The sequence below is a fragment of the Bos javanicus genome, chromosome 25 (assembly GCF_032452875.1).
Source record: "Bos javanicus breed banteng chromosome 25, ARS-OSU_banteng_1.0, whole genome shotgun sequence".
Classification (NCBI taxonomy): Eukaryota; Metazoa; Chordata; class Mammalia; order Artiodactyla; family Bovidae; genus Bos; species Bos javanicus.
This window is the reverse complement of record NC_083892.1, coordinates 35621265-35640115: the sequence shown is the minus strand read 5'-3', so window position 1 is coordinate 35640115 and position 18851 is coordinate 35621265. Positions and strand designations below refer to the sequence as shown.

Below are 18851 nucleotides of genomic sequence, written 5' to 3'. Positions count from 1 at the left end.
AGTTACAATAGTGTCTGCTTCTCCCACTACACCATGTATCGAAGTGGGTTCAAATGCTGAAGTTACCTCTACACCCACCGTCCCGTTGTCTGTTTTTACCTCTACTACTGAGATGGCCACCTCTCCCAGTTCCACAACCATGACAACTCTGTTCCCTGTAAAACCGGACACTTCTACTTCCATTCTGGAAACTCACCCCACCAACCAGACTGCTGCTTCTAGTTCTATCAGCACTGGGATCACTCCCACTAGCACGGTTTTCCCGAGCACACAAAGATCCACCACTGGGACCTGGATCAGTACCAACTTTGTAACTACCCCACGTGTAACGGGCTTCACTAGCCTCCCACTGACCACGGAACCAAATAGCAGCTCTTCATCTTCCATGGTGACTACAAGCGAGTTGACAACTCCCAGCCCACCCAGCAGCAGTACTTCAAGGACACCAGAGGGCACCACCAAGACTCTCTCCACCGTTACATCATCCAGGACAACTTCAACCACAACCCAGACGACCACACAGTCCAGGGAGACCACCACCCCAGGTTTGGATCACCTGCTTCCTTGTTGCCTCTTCTCCGTCTCCTGCTAAATTCCCATGACCAAGGAGAGTCCTGGCCTGAACTTCCCCTTTTCACTTGCTACCCAGGCACTTGTAAACATGGTGGCACCTGGACACAGGGCGGCTGCTCCTGCCCTAGCACTTTCCATGGCCCCAAATGCGAGTTCGCTGTGGAAGAGATAAATATGGGTGAGTTGGTCTCTGCACTTTCTCTCAGGAGGTGCCACCACCTCAAATGGGCCCAATCATTTTGCCAAATCTCTTCTGCTTTCTCCCTCGTGCTCTCCTCAACCCCAGACCATGACTACTCTCCACTCTTACCTCCAGGAGGTCGCTGGGGTCACTCTCTTTTCTGACATCTCCTCCCAGTTTGTGTTGCTTGGAGTTGTATTAGGTTCTAATTTCTCCTGTAGCAAATTACCACAAACTTAGCAGATGAACAATACAAATTTATTATTTTGCAATTCTGTTGATTAGAAGCCCAATATGAGTCTTGAAGGGCCAAAATTAAGGTGTTGCCTAGGACTGGTTCTTTCTGGTGGCCCTAGGGGAGAATCCATTCCTTTGCCCTTTCCCAGACTTGAGAGCTGCCCATCTTCTTTGTCACAAGGCTCCCTGGCTCCCTTTGATGCCAGCAGCATTGCATGTCTGTTCCTTATTTCCATACTTATATCATTCTTTGAGTGATTCTGACTTTTCTGCCTCCCTCCTCTCTCTATGGACTTTATGATTATACTAGGCCCACCGGATATTCCTTGTTAATTTTCCAATATTAAATCAGCAGATTAGTACCCTTAGTTCTATCTGCCACTTTGATTGCTCCCTGTCATGTAACGTAACATATTCCCAGGTTTGGGGATTAGACATAATCCTTTGTTATTCTGCTTCACACTGAGAGAGCTGAGAGACTACAGAACTGACTGCTGGACACCCCCACTTCCAGTGTTTCTCACATCTTGGAACAATACCTTCCAGAATTCCTACCTCTCTCTCTCTTGCTATTCAGTCAGTCCTCAGGGAACATGGAGAGGGACCATGGGAGCAGCTTCTGGGTTAGGGTGCTGGTAGTGATGTTAGACAGGAAGGGATCGTGAAATGACCAGAGCAAGGCATGTTGTGCAGACAAAGTGGACGCCGAAGTGGGCATGGAGGTGTCTGTCAACCAGGAGTTCTCCCCGGACCTCAATGACAACAGTTCTCAGGTCTACAAGGATTTCACGAAAGCCTTCCAGGATCAGGTGAGGAGGAAGGGGGCAAAATTCAGGGGTATGCCCTTGGAGTGTAGCTTGGGCCCTGGGGTGCCCTCTGGTTGGAGGTTCAGATGGGATCCTTGGCATTTCAGATAAAGAAGATTTACCAAAATGTGCAGGGGTTCAAGGAGGTGCAGATCCTTTCTCTGAGGTAGGACCCCTTTCTGGGGCTGTGGAGGCAAGTGTCAAGTGTGTGTGGTGGTGGGTGGGGAGCACAAAGAAGGGCCAAAGAAGCCATCCCTTGCTTTTGGAATCATTCAATGTCATAAAGAGAGGGATGGACGGAGGAGGCAAGAAAACTACTCCATGGAGGGTGTTTGGGGATCACTTTCAGGATTCATTCCTCTGTAGGAGGGATGTCTCCCCTCTCCTTGAAGCATGCTGGATGCAGAATGATTGGGATCTACAGGGGGGTGGTGCCTGAGGCTTTGTGCCTGGTGTCTGGACCATAGCTGGTCTCTCTGGTTGGCAACTGGTCTAGTGGATGGGTCAGCAAGAGGGAGGCAGAGAGCCCAGAAGGGCCTGGTTTGATTATGGCTTGAGGGAACACAAAGAGAATGTCAATCATTCCTTGTCCCGCCTACACAGGCTAGCAGCCCCTTCTGGACATAATCAGTCTGGAATCCCATCTCATTGCCTCTGCCCCTTCCTGCCAACAACCCGCATAGCTGTGGCTGGTCTGGAAATGCCCTTCTACAGTTGTATGGTGGCTTGGGCCTGGGCCCCTTTTAAGGCTCTCTGCACCCCACCCCTGCCCCCAGGAATGGCAGCATCATGGTGGAATATCTAGTCCTGCTGGAGTTACCCTTCAGCCCCCAGCTGGAGGAGGAGTATGAGAAGGTGAAGGTGGCCTTGAAGGAGGAGCTCCAGAATGTCAGCCAGGATGGGAACAGCTGCCAGAATGACCAAGGTGAACAGAGGCTGGGGGCCTGGGGCTGGAGGGAGGGGTCAGGGTCACAGCCACCATCCCAGCCTGCTCCAACTCACACAGGGGCCTTCGGGGGGCAGGTGTCAGCCCTGTGGTACCTCAGGCAGGATAGGAGAAGAGAGACAGGTCCACAGAAAACCGGGTCAAGGGTGAGCCTAAGGAAGGGTTGTCAGAACCTAGGAGCTACGGAAGAGAGAGTTGCTCAAGGTCTCCCGGGTGGCTGAGGACCCCTGGCTAATCAGGGGACATGAGGGAGGCCCAAGGAGCCTTCCTTCATGGCCCATCCAAACCTCCCCCATACTGACAGAGCGCTCTCTGTCCCTTCCTGTGCCTCCCCCGATTCCACCTGTGCCTGTGGCCCCCCAGTCCTGTGTTTTAAGCCTGACTCCATCAAGGTGAACAACAACACCAGGACGGAGCTGTCACCTGAAGGTGAGAGGTGGGGCAAAGGGCTGAGTGGCCCCAGGTGGCCGGGACCCCTCCCACAAGGGACATCTGTCCGTTGGAATTCCCAAGGAGGAGGGGAGACCTTTTGGGGACGCAAGTGGTACCGACCTGGCAGGGCTGCCTCTCAGGTCCTTGTTGGTAGCTTCCGCGTGGGGAAGGATCAACAGGGAAGGTGAGGAGAGGGTGACGAGCCTACCCTGCACTCATCTAATCCCACGGTCTACCCGCTGACACGCCACCCACGGAAATGCAGTCCTCTACCGATTTTCAGAATTACCATAGCCAGGCCCCAGAGTAGAGTGGATGAGGTCTTTACGTCTGCAACCCCCTACCTGCCCCCCAGCCATCTGTCGCCGCGCTGCTGCCGAAGGTTTTGAGGATTTCTACTTCCCTTTCCTGGAGGAGAACCAGCTCCGCTGTGTCACCAATTGCACAGCAGGCGTGAAAGGCGCCATTGACTGCCATCAGGGCCAATGCATTCTGCCGGAGAGTGGTCCTTCTTGCCGGTGAGGCCCCGCCCACAGCCAGCTAGGCCAATCCCCGACCCCTAACCGCCGACCCCGCCAGAGGCCCCGCCCACTTGCTCAGGATGGAGCCCCGCCCACCTGCCAGGCCCAGGATGGTCCAGCGGCGCGATGGACCAGACCCGGGAGGTGGTGAGGTAGTGTTGACCTGTGACCCCCTCCTCCAGATGCTTCTCCACGGACACGCACTGGTTCTTGGGCCCGCGCTGCGAGGTGGCCATCTCCTGGAAGGCGCTGGTCGGGGGCCTGGCGGGAGCCGGGGCCCTGCTTCTGCTGCTGCTGCTGGTGGCGCTGAGCGTGTTCGTCGTGCGCTCCCGGAGGAGGGATAGGCAAGGCCGAGGCAGGTGAGTGAGCTGCGGATGGATGGGTAAGGAGAAAGGCGTCCCGGACCAGGTTACCCTACCCTGACGACGTGGCGCCCTTCTGGCAGGTCCAGGGACGACAGGAAGTGGTTCGAGACCTGGGATGAGAACACTGCGGGGACTTTTTCTAACTCAGGCTTCGAAGATGACAGTGAGTCTTGACTCCTGGCGAAGGTGGGGGGTGCTTCCCTGGGCACCATTTCCTCCCGGGAGACGAGAGGACTTCTCTTGTCCAAGACAGGCGTTTACCTCCTGCCCTTGCTGCTTCCATGCACCCCCCTCTAAGGCCCAGGTCCTGCACAGGCCCTCCCTGCAGGGCAGGCCCAGGGCCATGGAAGCCCCCTGAGGCCCTACCTTCTTCACTTTCCTTCCCTCCCCTTTACTCCCCACTTCTTCCTCTTCCTCCCTCTGTTCTCTTTTCTCTCTCTCTAGTTAACGAAGAAAACTTCCCTGTGGCCTTGGACACCGTGGACACCGATGCCAGGGTGAGGGGTTGGGATGGGTTGATGGTAAGGAGCTGTCACAGGTCCAGCTCCTGATGCCCCTCTCCCAGGGCAGGGGGCTGGCTGGGACAGGAGGCAGTGACCTCCTAGCCAGGCCCCCGCAGGATGGTTCCTTGTTCTCACTGCCCGTCTTGTGAATTCTATGGCAGGTGCATATTCACAGACCTGAGGTGGTCTCGTCCTCACTGTGAGCCCACACTACCCTCTCTACCTGCCCGGACAGCGGAGAGAACCATCTGCACTGCCTTTGGAGAGATGGCCGCGGGCTCGTGCGGCTCAGTCTCCTGGTTTCCTAGGGCATAACAGACCTCCACCTACCCTCATCCTTCCCCCAACTTAGGTGAAACCCACCTGGAGACCCAGTTCAAATCCACGCTCTTCCACTGTGGGACCTTGGGCAAGTCAGTAACTTCTCTGAACTTCGGTTTTGTCACCTGCAAAATGCAAGTGGCCACTCCTCTGGTACTTCCTGTTGGTTATAGTGAAACCAGATGTCTTGGGTCCAACCTTTGTCCCAATGCACCTTCCTGTGTCGGCCTTCGTGCTCATATGGCTTCACTCACATCCCCAGTCCCCGTGTCCTTCCCCGAGGCTCAGGCCTCTGCCTCTCCTTTTCCTGTGCATCCCTACTGCCAGCCAGGTCCTCCCCCCCCCCGTACCTGTAAGCAGCCTGCAGCCTGTCCCAGCCTCCTACCCTGTCCTTCTGTAACTCCCTGCTGTGCCCCTCCACCACTTCTTAACCCTCTCCCCTCTGAACCTGCTGCTGCTGCTGCTAAGTCGCTTCAGTCATGCCCGACTCTGTGCGACCCCATAGACAGCAGCTAACCAGGCTCCTCCGTCTCTGGGATTCTCCAGGCAAGAATTCTGGAGTGGGTTGCCATTTCCCTCTGAACCCACTTCTTCTTAAGTCCCTCCTCCCCCACAGTCCCACCCTGTGTCTCCCTGTTTCCATAGTTTCCCCTTCCTCATCTTTTTACCCTCAATCCTAAATTCCCCCTGCCCCCCACATCTCCATGCCCCACTCCTAAATCCTCCCTCCTCCCCACTCCCCCTCCCTAGGTAGGTACAGATGCCCTCTGCATCTTAGGACCCCCAACTTGGGCTCCCTAGGCCAGGTCCCCCATTCTGAGTCCCCATCCTTCCTGTCACCCCTAAGGGCCCTGGATCCCAGTGGGTGGGGAGTGGCAGGTAGGTTCCCAGGCCCCTGAAGATGAAGGGAAGAGGGGACCTAAGGTGGGAAAGCTCCCTCAGCACCCCCTCCCCATTCTCCTAACTCTCCCTCCTCTCCCTTAGTGCCCCCCACTTCCTACCCCTCCCCTACCTCCCCTCACCCTTCCTTTCCCTGGCTCACCCCCATCTCTGCTGTAACCTGTGAAGCCAGGAGCCCAGCCTCCTTTGCAGGAAGACCTCACCTGGGGATAGGAAGTCTGCAAGTCTCCAGTTCAACCAGCTGTACATAATGTAATATTTGTTGTAAACAAAACAAAACAAAACAGAAAACCTGCTCTGTGCCTTTTTTTTCCTCGTGCTCCCATCGGTTGAGGAGCAAGTGCATTGGAAGAGATGCTGTGGGGGGCGCCTGGGAGTGCTGGCTTTTCCCATGAGGAAGGAAGGGGTCTTTGGCCAGCTCTCAAGGGCCATGACTTCAAAGGGAATGTAAAGACTGGAGGACCCATGGGTCCTTTCAGGGAGTGGGTGGGAGCAGGGGGCGGGAGCCTGTGGAGTTTGTCATCTGTGCCCCTTAATGTTAAGAGCTCAGAGCTGGCTTTGGGTGGTGGGTGACTCCGGTGGGGTCACCCACCAGAGTGATGACTGCTGCCACTGGCCACAATGGTCAGAGCCGCCTTTGGCTCTGATGGGTAAAGCCAAGCATCCCCAAAGACCTTGAGACTAGAAGCCTCGGTAGCAGACACACTCCTGCCAGAGCCTGCCATACCTGGGGCCCTCTCATTCCCACTATTTTGGGCAGCCAGGCCCGTCAGACCAGAGCTGAGGTGGGTCAGGGCTGGCACAACCTGCTTCCTTGGGTGGGGCTGTCAGAAAGCCCCTGGGACTTTTGTTCAGGACAGAAGAGGGTACTGGCAGTGGCCACTGTGAGGGTGGAGACCAGGACCATAAAGCCTCAGGTGTGAGAGGCAGCCCTACCCAGGAGAGGCACTAGTGGTCAGAGGTGGCCTCGGGGAAGAAGCCACTGCCCTTCTGCGGAAGGGGCCAGCATTGGGTGGATGACGGGGAAAGAAGACCAGAAGGGAAGCTTCTCGGGGGCAAAGGTGGAGGGTTCTTCCCTCTGCCTGGCCTGTCCTGCAGCTCCTGCCAGGGCTCTGGTACCCCTCCCTCCACAGTCACCATCTTCCTGGCATTTGTTGGCCCCTGCCTCTTGTACTCTGACACCTCTGACTGCCTGTCCCTCCCTCCTGCCCTGCCCCACCCGTGACTCTGGCTTCCGTTGTCTAGAGACCCTGCGGAGGCTGGTTCTGGTCTCTTAGAGAGGAGGAGGGTGGCCCAGCTGCCCTTTGACCACCTCCCCGTGGTCAGCATGTATCACACTCATCTCCACCCTGGGCCAGACACTGTCCTTCCCAAAGCAAAGGTCTCCAGGGTGCTTTATATAGCTGAGCCCTCCCTGGGAAGCACTCATTTCTTAGTCTCTCCTGATGTGGGCAGACCCTACAGCCAGGGCCTCATGCTCAGGGAGATGCTGGTGACCTGGATCCTGCCGATGGTTTTCTGGCTCTGGGTACCCATCACTGCCTCATCCACGACCACTGCCACATTCGTATCATCAGGTGAGTGAGACCTGGCCCAGGTTCCCAGTGGTCCTGGTGTGTGCTGGCCTCAGGCAGGGCTTCAGGGGGCTAACCTCCCTTCTTTCTTCCCTCCCTCTCTTTTCAGGGGAGGGGGCTGCTCAAGGGATGGACACCCCGGCCATGACCTCATCCTGTCTTTGGGAGCTAAAGGGGTCACCCTGGGGACCCACAGGTGTGGAGGGAGGGGCCTGGGCTGTGCTATGTTGCTGATGGTTTGCTGGAATCCACCCTCCCCCAGGGGGCTTTTTCTTCATCTGGACAGTGGTCTCTGTCTGCCTTCATCCTGGGGGTTGCATCGGCCCAAGTGTCGGGTCAGCTCTTTCCAAACTTCATGGAGACACTGCACAGGCTGCTGGCCCTGGCCGGGAGGGCAGGAGCCCACAGGGTGTCCAGTAGCTTCCCTCCTGGCCTGGGGAGAGCCTCAGGGGGCCAGGGGTAGCCCCTCTAGTTAGAGAAGGGCTTGAGGGGGAGGCAGGCCCTGAGGTCCTTGTTATACCTTGTCATGGAGGGACTGCCCTGGTAGTCCAGTGGTTAAGACTCTGGGCTTCCATTGCCGGGGGCACAATTCAGTCCCTAAGTGGAGAAGCAAGATCCAGAAAGCCGCACAAGGCAGCCAGAAAGCAAACAGATAAACAAAAAAACCTTGTCACGGCCATTTGTCTGGGAAGAGACTGATTATAAGCTGATTCCCATGGGTTCAGACTTTCTGATTCCCTAGCAACAGGGAAGCACCCCTGGGGGGAGTGGTGGGCAAAGTGGGTCCTCCTGTGAGGGGCACTGGGGGAGTGCGCCCAAGGTGCCAGCCAGTGGAAAGTGGCATCGCTTGAGCTGAAGGGCCTGCAGGGTATGTGGTGAGGGGTCATGGTGGGTTGAGGGTGGGGGCTGCAGGTGGGGGAGTCTCTGGAGGTCTTCAAGGGCAGCTGTGAGATAGCCCACATGGGAACTTAGGTCCTTAGAGGCGACCTCAGTCCACCATGCCTCGATGCACTTGCTTCTCCTCTACCAGGACATGTTGGAGGTAGTGGCTCTGGCTGGGAGAACCTGAGGGGAGAGGAGGCAGGACTAGGGGTGTAAACTTTGTGGATTTAGGGACATTATGAAAATACGTTAATAACAGACATATTAGCTCTAAGGAAGCTATGGCGGGGGTCAGCCTTAGGAGGGGTCCGCCCGTCCCAGCTCCCCAGGCAGAAGCTGAGGGCAATGACGATGAGGAAGGATCCAGAAGTCAGCAAGTGTGTTGCCTCTGTGCCTCCTGCCATGCCTTAGAGATCCCACCCACACAAGCAAAGATCCCTGTTGGCAAGATGCTCATAACTGTAAGGAAAAACATCATGTTGGATCCATTAGCACACTAAGGAGTCATAAAGTGTCTATCTCTGATAAGTGCAGACAGCTGTCAGGCGTGAAGAGGTCAGGCAAGTAGGGCCATTCCAAGGGACTCCAGGTCTGAGGACACCCCACGACTCACTGCCCCCGACTCAAAGAAGGATCTGCTATTTACAAAGACATTTCACAGCATGCAGTCTGTATGACTTTTATTAGGAAGATTGTGAAAGGAAAGGAAGGCAGATAGGAAAGCAAGGGTCAGAGAAGGCGAGTGACTTACCTGGGAACAGTGTGACCAGTAATCATATGACGATCACCATGACCTCACTCATCTGACTCTAGGTTTGTGCTGCCCTTGAGCCCACACTGGAGGCCCTCAGCCCTCTGCAATACCTCCACCCCCTGCATGTATTCTGGGTTCTCGGGGAGGGGTTCAGACATCAGAGCAGACACCAGGGGTGGCATCTGTGGTTTTCTTTGTTTCTCATCTGCTCCCTCCTCTGGGTTCCCCAGTTCCCACCATGAAGACTGATGAGGTCTTGGACAAGTGAACAGTAGGGACAAGGAATGGCAGCCAGAGAAAGTAGAAAAACACTGCAGGGCTGTGCAGGGGAGTCAAGGTGTAGGAATGCCCTGAAGGTGAGGGGCACGTGCCCAGTGGGGAAAGCGTGCTTGTGCGAGAGCATCTTCAGGCAACAGGAGCATTAAAACCAGGTGGAGACACCAGAGAATGTCCAAGGACAGAGCAGGGGTGGGTCACCCTGGTAAGACAGATACATTGAGAACCAACCTGGTTTTGCAGGAAGGGAGACCCCTTCCAGGGCCTGAGAGTGGGCTCCTGTTTATCACTCAGAATTGAATTGCTTGAGGAGACATACGATCTGACAAAGCGAGAGACTTCATTGGGAAGGGGCATCCGGGTGCAGAGCAGTAGGGTAAGGGAACCCAGGAGGACTGCTCTGCCACATGGCTCCCTGGCTTGGGTTTTTTGGTGATGGGATTAGTTTCCAGGCTGTCTTTGGCCAACCATTCTGACTCAGGGTCCTTCCAAGTGGCTCAGCCAAGATGGATGCCAGAGAGAAGGATTCTGAGAGATGATTGGACCTGTGGTGTCTCCTTTTGACCTTTCTCTAATTCTTCTGGCTGGTGGTGGCTTGTTAGTTCCAAGTTCCTTACCAGGACCTCCTGTCATGAAATAACATGCAAATACTTACTATGGTGTATGGCCAGGGTGGGTGGTTTCTGTGAGTGTGCTTCCCCTAGCACTGGCAGGAGGCCTTGAGGGTCCATCTGGGAACCCAATTCCCCTAGAAATGGAAAGGTGTTTCCTCTCAAGGCTGGGCTGTGGAGGCACCAAGATAGATGGTTCTAGAGCCTGCGTGACTCAAGAAGCAAGAGACTCTTTTTGGTGGTTGACAATGGGGTCCAGGCAGGCCTGTTGAGCTTGGGTGAGCATGGAATTTCTAGATGGAGCTTTCCTAGAGGTCTGGGCTCAGGAAGGAGGACAAAGACAGGGACACGGTCTAGATTCTCCATTCTCCATTGCTGCAGGGGCCACAAAGATCCTACGATGAGGACTGGAGTCTGTCCTGTCCTGCGGACTCGAAGTTCCAAAGTGTTCTTAGGAAGGGTGGGGGAAGGGAGCTGCTCGGAATGGCAGCGGGGAACAGGAACTGAGTGTCTCTCTTGGAAGGGCTGCCGCGGGGGCCCCAAGTGGTCCGGGGAGTTCTGGAACCTAGAAAGGCCAAAGTGGAAGTGGAAACGTTCGATGTATAAAACTGTGGTGAAGGCCAGAATGGATCTGTTCACAATAGCCAAAGGGGTAACCTTTGGAATGTAGGTGATGTAAATTTAGAGTAATTAAAAAGAAGTGACGTTTTATGCGGAGTAATAAACTTACTCATTCTGCAAACACAGGAGGCTTGGCTCTGCCCAGGCAGGTGCTCTGAACCAGACAGGATGAATAAGCCAGTTTATAGTCTTGTTTATTAGACGGAAACACGAGAATTGGGCAGAAAGAACCACAACCTAAGGCTGGTGGTGAGGCTCGGCCTGGAGAGTGGCCGAAAAGAGTTGGACACAACTTAATGACTAAACGACAACAACAGTAATAGATATTCAAACACTTTAGACAATTTCAGAACTGACAAAGCCATACATAGCTATGGACGTAACTGGAATATTGACAACTGAATCTTCTGGGTCTAACAGTTCGAAAAACCACAACTCCTTGTAGCCTGTGCTCAGCTGCTTAGTCCTGTCTGACTCTTCGCAACCCCACAAACTGTAGCCTGCCAGGCTCCTCTGTCCATAGGATTTTCCAGGCAAGAATACTGGAATGGGATGCCATTTTCTTCTCCACCCCGTAGCCTGAGTATGACCCTAATGCTCAAAATTGCTGGTGTTCATTGAGGGCCTACTATGTGCTAAACAGTGTTTAAATGATATCTGTTATTTAAATTTCCCAGCAACCCTGGAAAGAAGTACTGTTACTGATTTCCATTTTATACATGGGGAGACTGAGGCATGGAGACATGAACTAAGTAATTGAAGGTTTCCATCCATCAGGTGGAGGAGTCGGGATGGGAACCCACAGAGTCAGGCTCCATAGCCCACTTTCTTTACCACTTGCTCTAAGTAGGGGTGTCTGTGTGTGTGTGTTTCTTGGGGCTGCTGTAACAAATTACCATAAACTTGGTGGTTTCAAACAACAGAAGTGTATTCTCTCATAGTGATGGAGGCCAGAAGTCTGAAACGAGATACCACCAGGGTCCGATCCCTCCAAAGGTTCTCATTGCCTCCTCTGGATTCCGGTGCTTCGTGGCGTTCCTTGGCTGTGTGGCATCACTCTAGTCTCTGCCTGTCTTCTCATGGCCTTCTCCCCTGAATTTGTGTCAAATGCCCCTTACCTTTCTCTTGTAAGGATGCCAGTCATTGGATTTAAGGGCCAACCTAAATCTAGAAGGATCTGATTTTGAGATTCTTCACTTAATTATATCTATAACGACTATATTTCCAAATAAGGCCACACTCAAGCATACAAGTGTTAGGACTTGGACATATCTTTTATTGTTGTTGTTTAGTGGCTAAGTTGTGTCCAACTCTTTGTGACCCAGTGGACTGCAGCCCACCAGGCTCCTCTGTCCATGGGATTTCCCAGGCAAGAATATTGGAGTGGATTGCCATTTCCTTCTCCAGGGGATCTTCCCAACCCAGGGATTGAACCCACATTTCCTGCATTGGCAAAACACAATTCAACACTCTATACCATGCTTCTGCAGCAATCAGAACAACTGCTGTCTGTTCAAGGAGGCAGTGGGCAGGGGCAGGTGGCACTGGCTGCTGATGCTAGAAAATCAGGAAGCCCATTCATTCCCCACAGGTGTGTGCAGGGTGGGGGGGCAGGGACAGAGCCAAGGTGGCCCCTACCCAGTGTCACCTCTGTGGTGACTCTGCCAGGTGGGAATGACTTTACAGAAAAGGAAATGGGCCCAAATCACTGAGGTTGTGAGTGGCAGGGCTGAAAGTACACCCAGGGCTGAGTGACACAGCCTAGTGGTCACCGCACTGCTTCTCTTGGAGAATATTCTAGAATGAGCAGAGTGGTGAAGGCAGGCATCAGTCACCTCCATTTTCTGGAGGAAATGGAAGCTCAGAGAGGTTAACTATATGAGATCCCAGACCTGGTTAGCACTTGCCCTGACAGGTGTGCCCCTCACTCCACACTCCACCCTTCAGGACTGTTCCTATGGGCCTCATTGAGTCACCATAAGCAGAAATGTGTTTTGAAGATATTATAGTAGGAGGGGGCCATCTTATATCAAGGTGGTGGTCTTCAGACTTGTCCCAAGGTGCTTTTGAGGGCTCTTCCTCAAGAATGTCACAGAGTGAAAAACTTGCCTGGCAAACCAGCTGCCTAACTCAAATGATTATCTTTTAAAAAATAATTTAGTTTATTATTATTTTTTTGGCTGAACTGGATCTTCTTCGTGGCATATGGGCTTAGTTGCCCCGCGGCATGTGGGAGTCTTAGTTTGCAACCAGGCATTGAACCTGAGCCCCCTGCATTGGAAGATGAATTCCTAACCACTGGACCACCAGAGAAGTCCCTAAAATGATTATGTTTTAAAGAAAGAGGCAATAAGAACTGCACACAGGGCAAGAAATTTTATCAAACAAATTTTACTTGTTTGATAGGAGACCTGATGTCTTAGATGGCTAGTGTAACACTAAAATGACATTTTCTAGCAACACAAAAATGACATCAAAATCATTTTTGTTAAGCATTTTGACCACAAGAGTGTGGGGAATCCCAGCTTGGGAATTATTAGTGATTTTGCCTGGGTTCTCCAAGATGTGGGGTGCACCTAAGGTTTTATTTTTATAGCATATACCTTTACTGTGTTTAGGAGAAGGCAATGGCACCCCACTCCAGTACTCTTGCCTGGAAAATCCCATGGACGGAAGAGCCTGGTAGGCTGCAGTCCATGGGGTCCCTGAGTCAGACATGACTGAGTGACTTCACTTTCACTTTTCACTTTCATGCATTGGAGGAGGAAATGGAAACCCACTCCAGTGTTCTTGCCTGGAGAATCCCAGGGGCAGGGGAGCCTGGTGGGCTGTCGTCTATGGGGTCGCATAGAGTCAGACACGACTGAAGCGACTTAGCAGCAGTAGCAGTTACTGTGTTTAAATGTTATATCAGGAATGCCTATTTATGGTACAACATTCAGAAAATATAGACAGACCAAAGGAGGAAAATCTCCCTTAAGCCTGCCACTCAGATAAACATTGTTAACATTTTAGTTTTTTTCCAAATAACTATTTAGATTTATTCTATGGGCAGTTTCTATTTTAATGACTGATCAATATTCAATTGTATGGAATACCCTAGCCATCTAACCAGTCTCCTATTCTTCTATTCTTAGACAGGCTTTCCCCAAGTTTTCATTATAATAGATAATGATGTAATAAACATTGCTGTAAAGAAATTTTTTTTAACAAAAATCTGCGTCAGGCTCCTTTTCTTCAGGGTTAGTAACTAGAAGAGGAATCATTGAAATGGTATGAGTCAGCCCATGATCCCTAAGGTACATTTTCAAATTATCTTTTAGAAATAAGATACTCAGTAAACGTCCGTTAGCATCTTATTCCCCAACCAATACCAGCTACATCACTTAACATCACAGAGGGGATGCCATGTGATAAGTAAAGATAAATAGTATCTTGCTTTGTTTTGAAAATCTTTGCTTTCTAGTGAAGTTGACCATTTTCTTCTTGTAGGCTTATTGGCCATGTAAATTGTTCCTTTGGAGAACTTCTGTGTTTTTCCTTGGCTCAGCTTCCTAGTGGAACACCCCTGACCCTGGAGGTTGACTCTGGGAAGACTTTGCTCAAGTTCTCTGCCACATCCTTTGGAGATGTTGTGGCCACCAGAATTTTGGGCTGGGAGGGTTCTGAACCACTTCACCAGGGCAGCGCTGTCTAGGGGGCCTACTTCCCTTTTAAAAAATATTTATATTTATGTATTTATTTTATTTGGCTGGGCTGGGTCTCAGTTGCAGCACTTGGGATCTTTAGTTGTGGCATGTGGGATCTAGTTCCCTGACCAAGGATTGAACCTGGGACCCCTGCATTGGAAGCAGGGAATCTTAGCCATTGGACTACCAGAGAAGTTCCCTATGGTGGCTTTTCCTTGTCCCTCCCAGAAATGAGTTAAAGCCTTGCGCACAGAGGGGATTGCTGCTGGGAAGATGAGGGATACGGCGGAGCCTTTATCTTGAGGGTTTCACTTAGATGTTGCTGTTGTTGTTCAGTCCCATCCAACACTTTGCGACACCGTGGACTGCAGCACCCAAGGCTCCTCTGTCCTTCACTATTTCCTGGAGTTTACTCAAATTCACGTCCGCTTAGTCAGTGATGCTATCTAACCATCTCATCCTCTGCTGCTCCCTTCTCCTTTTGACTTCAATCGTTCCCAGCATCAGACTCTTTTCTACTCTGCTCACTTAGATACTGAACAGGAAAGAACAAGGGAGGAGAAAAAGGGTGATTAGGAGGCAGTGGTGTCTTGGAATCTGAAGGAGATGAGAGATTCCAGGAGCAAGGGAAACTGTGAAATGGACAGGGATTGGGGTGCTCAAGCTGGTCGCAGCTGTAGTAGACACGTGAGTGGCAGGAAACTGGAGTAAACGGTGCGGATTCAGGAGTGAAGATAAAAGAAAGCCTGTTCAGAGACTGTGCCAGCGTGTGTCCTGGCCTTCACTGGGGCCCCCAGTGAAGGTGCTGCCGTGGGCTCATCAATCGTCCCCTGCCCTCACCATCCCTTCTCTCCAGGTTCTGCTCCTAACACACAGTTGTGACCATGGCCTTTTCTGGACACTCTTCACTATTGCTGAGTCAAGTCCAGAGCTGGCTTCACACTCACCTTGACAACCTTCTCTCTGCCTCCTCTGGTCTCTCAACATCCAGCTTCAATCCAAACATGTACTCTGAGCCTCCACACATGCTGTTCCCTAAACTTGAAACCTTTCCTTGTTCTTCTCCTCTTTGCAAACCCCTTCCTTATGCTGAAAGTAAAAGCTACCTTCAGATTGTGCTTGAATTCTATCTTACCAGTTGGGTGAACTTGGAAGATATTTAACCCTTAGAACCTCAATTCAGTTGTGAAACAGGAATAGTCACGTCTTCCTCCTGAGATGACACTAAATAACTTACAAAAAGTATCAGACAGAATTTTCAGTGTTCATTCACTCCTTTATCCAAGACCTCCTCATGGAGCATCTGCTCTGGGTCCAGCTGAATATGGCAGAAATATTTCCTCTGTTATCAGTAAGGAGCAAAGGCAATTACATACACGGTCATTGAATTACAGTGTGATACGACTACTCAGGAATTTGATAGGCAGCCAGTAAATGTCACCTCTCTCCACCTCTACTCATTCTTATGCTTCAGTTAGGGATCATAAATTGCCTTTATATGCTTTCTCATTCTTGACATGTGACAACAAAAATAGTCAACTTTTATAACTTTAAAAGCCCGTTAAAACTTATAATACCTAAGTCCACAAAACCCTTTCTTTTTAAAGAAGGAAGCAAAAAGAGAGCTTGGCTTTTACTTTCATTTTGAAGCCTTCCGAGAAAGGCAGAGGGACAGTTCCCTCCCTCCTCCTCCCCCTCCCCACACCCCGTGTCCCTTAAATGGGCCTTGATGCTCTAGAATTGCACTGGTCGGGGGAGGGCCAGGAGCGTCCTTGAGGGGTGGGGGCCCATTTGTCCACCAGCCTGGGTTTACTCTGAGCCGTGTTACAGTTTGTTTTGGGTTGACTAAAGCCCTCAATGTGTACTCTCTCTTTCTGATCCTTCCTATACCCAAGCCTCAAGGATGCCTCCACCTCCACCCTTCGCAGCCTCCCAGCTTAGCACCTTCTCTTTCACTTGGTAGGCAAGTTGTTGTTCAACTGCTCAGTCGTGTCCAACTCTTTGCGACCCGATGGACTGAAGCACACCAGGCTTCCCTGTCTTTCACTATCTCCCAGAGCTTACTCAAACTCATGTCTATTGAGTTGGTGATGCCATCCGACCATCTCATCCTCTGTCATCCCCTTCTCCTCCTGCCTTCACTCTTTCCCAGCATCGGGATCTTTTCTAATGAGTCAGCTCTGTGCAAGAGAACTGGACAAAACAAACATATCTACTGACTTAAAAAGAACCAAGTAATCTTGTCAAGATTTTTACATTAATTTTTTTCCTTTTTTAAAAAAATATACATTTATTTATTTTAATTGGAGGTTAATTACTTTACAATATTGTATTGGTTTTGCCATACATCAACATGAATCCACCACCGGTATACAGGTTCCCCATCCTGAAACCCCCTCCCTCCTCCCTCCCTGTACCATCCCTCTGGGTCGTCTCAGTGCACCAGCCCCAAGCATCTAGTATCATGCATTTAGAATCCTACAAATCATAGGCATTATGGCACCTTTGATTTGAACTACCTTAATCAATGATTTGATATCACTTTTCCCCTAAAGTTCTGATGGAAGCTCTGCAAAGCCAATGATCCAGAACCATTGGTGTGAATGACATGTCTTCACTAATGGTCCACTCTCATGGCCTCCAGTCCTGGTCCAGCTCCTGGTCTCGCCCTGAGACTGTCTGCCTTTTTAAGGACCCTCTGAAAATGGGAGCATCTGGGATGGTAGAGGGTCCTGCTGCCCTGACGGCTTCCACTGTCCCCTCTGCCAGGGGCCAAAGACCACCTTCCTGGGAGATGAGAAACATGCAGCCCCAGGGTATCTGCAGAGGAGTGGGGGACTGATAGGAGGGACGATAGGCCACATTCCCTGACCTCTCTAGGAAGTTTCCTGTACACTATCCTGTGGAATTCCTAATAATACCTAGATATATGGTGTAACTGTCTCAAAGATCCTTTCCATATTTGATCTTATTCACCTTACAGGCACAGTGAAGAGGAGCCAGGGGTTATAGTTCCACCTTTCATAGGAAAATAGAGTTCCACACATGCAGCCACATGTTCTAAGTGGCCCAGGGAACACAAAAGAAGCCCTCCAGCCCCAGGGTGCAAGCCCAGCTCCCATTATTGGAGAGTTGCAACTCTTTGAGTGGGCTGTGGGACCAGCTGGGGGAGGAAGAGCTTACCTGGGCAGTTGTGATGAACACAGGACAGCCAGGTAGAGGTGGCAGCATTCCAGTAGAGTGGCTAGTCCCTGTGTAAGTGTATCTGGAGAGAGAGGACAGGCGATGAATTGTCCAGGGTAACAGCTCTCCTATTCCTTCGGGGTCAGTAGGAAGTATTGGGGTAGAGGAGGAACCTTAGATGTAAAGGATGGGAAGAGAGACTTGTCTGACTAAGTACTGGCCAGAGGATGGAGGGGATCATGTGGCCTGCAGATCACAAAATGTGAGGGGCAAAAGGAATGTGCAGGGGGCATTTGTGTGAGTACAACTATCCGCTAGAATTTATGCCAGGTACCCAAGGAGACGCACATGTCCCAGGGTGCCCAGGGAGGAATGCACAGGCAATATTGGGCAAAAGTAGACGTATATACTTGAAGTGGAGGCATTCTCAGTTCAAGTGTTTGCAGATGACACTATGGATTGAGAAAAATGGTATATACGTATATATGTGTGTGTGTGTGTATGTATGTATGTGTGAGTATATATATATAGGCTTCCCTAGTGGCTCAGCAGTAAAGAATCTGCTGCAGTGCAGGAGTTGCAGGAGATGCAGTTTCCATCCCTGGATCAGGAGGAGGACATGGCAACCCGCTTCAGTATTCTTGCTGGGAAAATCCCTAGGACAGAGGAGCCTGGCAGGCCATAGTACATAGGGTCACATAGGGTCAAACATGGCTGAAGTCATTGAGCATGCACATGTGTATATATATGTGTGTGTGTATATATATGTACAAACATGCAGATTTGTCAAAATCCACAACCACAGCCATAACTAACAATTCAAGTCATAAATCACAATCAGCTCCCAGAATATTAGCTAGAGATATTAATATCTTGCTCTATAAATTTTCTATATTTAACAGAAGCGACCAAATTTCTAGATTACCATTGGTAAATTGTCCAAATCTACAGATGCCCTGGCACTTCCTAAACCCTTGGAAAGGAAAGCCATGCTTCAGGGTAACAGACTGACCAGCCATGTCCCAGGCAGCCTGGGACAGACTGCCACTAAATGCAATAACAAAATCATAGACCATAGTAGTGTCATCTCTGAGTTTTCCCAACTCATGATGTTCTCTACAAACATCTCAACCAAAAATGCCCCCACAAGTCCTGGTGACACCTACACGTCTAGAGTGATGGACCATCACCCTATTGACTAGAAGGCAATTCATTTTTCCTAAAAGAATCTAAGAATTATCAAATCTTTCAGTTCCATCTGCCTCCTTAAATACCACTGATAATATAAAAGCTTCAGTATATTCTGGTCCTGGTGAATCAAGCAGCACTCAAGACTCTAGACAAACAGTGACAACATTCAATAAAGACACTCTTTACACACATTTCATATTTGTTCAAAATAATAGTCCTTTGAAATTGAATACATCAAAGATGAAAAAAACTGCATCCCTTTCAAATCCTGACAAACTACAATTT

General features: G+C 50.9%; 1 protein-coding gene across 1 annotated transcript; it reads left to right on the top strand.

Annotated features, from left to right (window-relative positions):
- The first annotated feature begins 759 nt into the window (after positions 1 to 759).
- LOC133238676 (mucin-3A-like) lies at positions 760 to 6076 on the top strand. The gene is made up of 9 exons (XM_061402044.1): positions 760 to 1800; positions 1905 to 1963; positions 2574 to 2722; positions 3107 to 3172; positions 3531 to 3693; positions 3879 to 4055; positions 4142 to 4224; positions 4506 to 4558; positions 4726 to 6076. Exons 1-9 carry the CDS (start codon positions 1708 to 1710, stop codon positions 4765 to 4767), a joined length of 885 nt encoding a protein of 294 aa, XP_061258028.1. The 5' UTR covers positions 760 to 1707; the 3' UTR covers positions 4768 to 6076.
- Positions 6077 to 18851: the final 12775 nt, after the last annotated feature.